Source organism: Symphodus melops, assembly GCF_947650265.1.
Source record: "Symphodus melops genome assembly, chromosome: 10".
Lineage (NCBI taxonomy): Eukaryota > Metazoa > Chordata > Actinopteri > Labriformes > Labridae > Symphodus > Symphodus melops.
In genome coordinates this window covers 25,016,787-25,018,968 of record NC_136700.1, presented here as the reverse complement: position 1 = coordinate 25,018,968, position 2,182 = coordinate 25,016,787, and the positions used below count along the sequence as shown (strand labels likewise).

Genomic DNA, 2,182 nt, shown 5'->3' with positions numbered 1-2,182 from the left:
TTGTATTAACAGTCAGGTCTTTATTGATCTGTTTTTCATCAGACAAGCATCTTTGCACAGAGGTTCGGGCACTTGGTTGTAATTCACATACATTTCCTACACATCATGTGAGCAATGTGCCACGGCACGCTCAGAGTGAAGCGTGTGGATTTGTGTGAGTTTATGCGCGTGTCGAGTTGATCCTTGCATGTGCACGCAAAATGTAAGATGTTTGCATGGTAGAGAGAGAGAGAGAGAGAGAGAGAGAGAGAGAGCAAGAGAGAGAGAGAGCAAGAGACCCGCCATCTTGTTGCAAAGGGTTGCCTCAGTTCGGCTTCGCTGGGGAGGTTTCTGTGAAGAAGGTGGGATGGATCTTCAGAACGACGGAGGGGGGCTCGGTAACAGGAACACGGGACAGACGATTTATGCCTTCACGAAGGTAGCAGCGACGCTCTCGATGATTTCGTTGAGCTTGACACCGACTTCTTGGGCCAGAGGTGTGACCTTGGCGTTCAGGGCAATCATATCTTCGCGGGTGATGCCTCTCACCACATCGACGTAAGAATTCATCTTCTCCCTGTATTCTGCGACGTAGGGCTCAACCATGGTCTTTGCACTCTCCAACCAGCCACCGACCGTGCCGTGCACAGCTTCCAGAATGGGCATCAAGGCGCTCTTGGTTTCCTCCACGTTTGCCATAATTTTCACTTTAAGGTCCGCCACGATAGGCTCCAGCTGGGCCTTGAGGGCATCCATTTCAGCTGCGTGCTTGGTGGAGTATTCAGAAATGATTGGGTTGAGCATGCTGTTGTACTCTTCGTAGTGCTTGTTGAGAACGGTGTCCAGGTTGCTACGGAGAGGCGCGAGCTTGAGCTTCAGAGCCTCAACATCATTCTGAATCTTTTCACGGATGTCGGCGGTGACTTCCAGGGCGGTTGCCACAGCGGAGTCGGTCATGGGGGCTACCTGGGCCTGAGCCAACTTGATCTGTGTGTGAACATTTTCCAGACGTTCAGCCAGCTGAGTCCTGAGAGAGACAATAAAGGGGGGGTAGCAGAACCAGATGAGCATGAGGAAAATGAACACATTGATACGATGACAGGAGAACTGTATAAAGTGACTTTATTGGGGGAAATAAATCAACCAGTGATGGTGGAAACATTAAAGAGAAAGAGGGACTGGCCGCGGTGAAAGACGTGGACTTACTTGAGATTAGGGTCTTCGATCTGATCCAGGGCTTTGATGGTACTGTCTCTCAACTGGGTTAAATACACATCCATGATAGACCTGATCTGGGCCAGCTGTTGGGATGCATCAGCAGGCAGGGAGGCAGCCTGCGAGCCTGAGGACGAAAGAAGACGAAAGGTAAGGAGTGGCATGAAATATTTATGGTGCTGCAAGATAAATTAAGCGTCTGTTTGAGCACAAGTTGTCCATGCAGGTAAAGAATCACGGTAAACATTCAGTACTCACCAGCGGCGAACACAAGGGCGAGAGCGAGAGCGACAAATTTCATGATGGCGGTCTAGAGAGGAGAAAGAGTTTCAAGTTATTTAACCTTTCAGTAAAATCACTCCACACACGTTGCCATTTTCAAAACCCAGATGAATAAAATGGAGACCAGTACATCTCGAACCCTCCACCTTAAGCAGTTTGATAGCCAGATAAGTCAAAGTAAGCACTCGGCTAATGCTGCACACTCATCCCTGAATTAGCACAAATTAGATCTCCTTCAACATATGGCCTCCTCCTCAAAGAACCTGTAATCTGCCAGTCGCAGACTGAAGAGACAGCTCGAGCAGATTAGCTCTGGATGTCGACATAATCCTGATTAAGGCTTTAAAGTAAACCCCGGTCAAAGAATCAGACGACCACCTCTCCTGATTTTAAAGACAATCTCAGTCTGAAGGACTTCTCCAAATGTTGATGAGTGCTGAAATATTTCTGCAAGTTAAAAACATTAAACCCAAACTTGAAAATGATAAACACATCAGCTCCAGAGAAGTTACCAAGATTCACAACCTAATCAAGACTACAGAGACGACTATAGAAGGGTCTTTTTTTTGTTCTTCAAACCACTCTACAGCACAAGTTTCAGAGAAGCTTCCTGTCTTACCTGTTGGAGCTCGAGTCGAGACTGAAGAACTTCAGCCAGAGCCGAGTTTTTATAGTGCCAGAGTGAGGGATGAGTCAACGGGGGGGG

General features: G+C 47.8%; 1 protein-coding gene across 1 annotated transcript; it reads right to left on the bottom strand.

Moving 5' to 3' along the window:
* LOC306830481 (apolipoprotein A-I-like) lies at window positions 1-1,535 on the bottom strand. The gene is made up of 3 exons (XM_079354023.1): window positions 1,453-1,535; window positions 1,186-1,321; window positions 1-1,006 (listed from the first exon to the last, which is right to left on the bottom strand). The coding sequence occupies exons 1-3, from the start codon at window positions 1,493-1,495 to the stop codon at window positions 403-405; spliced, it is 783 nt and encodes a 260-aa protein (XP_079210149.1). The 5' UTR covers window positions 1,496-1,535; the 3' UTR covers window positions 1-402.
* Between the last annotated feature and the right edge of the window lie 647 nt (window positions 1,536-2,182).

What these genes read in the sequence shown, in the direction of transcription:
- LOC306830481 (XM_079354023.1), bottom strand. Translation starts at nt 1,495, where the DNA reads ATGAAATTTGTCGCTCTCGCTCTCGCCCTTGTGTTCGCCGCTG. An exon ending in CGCCCTTGTGTTCGCCGCTG is followed by an intron (nt 1,322 to 1,452) that starts GTGAGTACTGAA and finishes TTTCGTCCTCAG; the next exon opens with GCTCGCAGGCTGCCTCCCTG. An exon ending in ATCGAAGACCCTAATCTCAA is followed by an intron (nt 1,007 to 1,185) that starts GTAAGTCCACGT and finishes TGTCTCTCTCAG; the next exon opens with GACTCAGCTGGCTGAACGTC.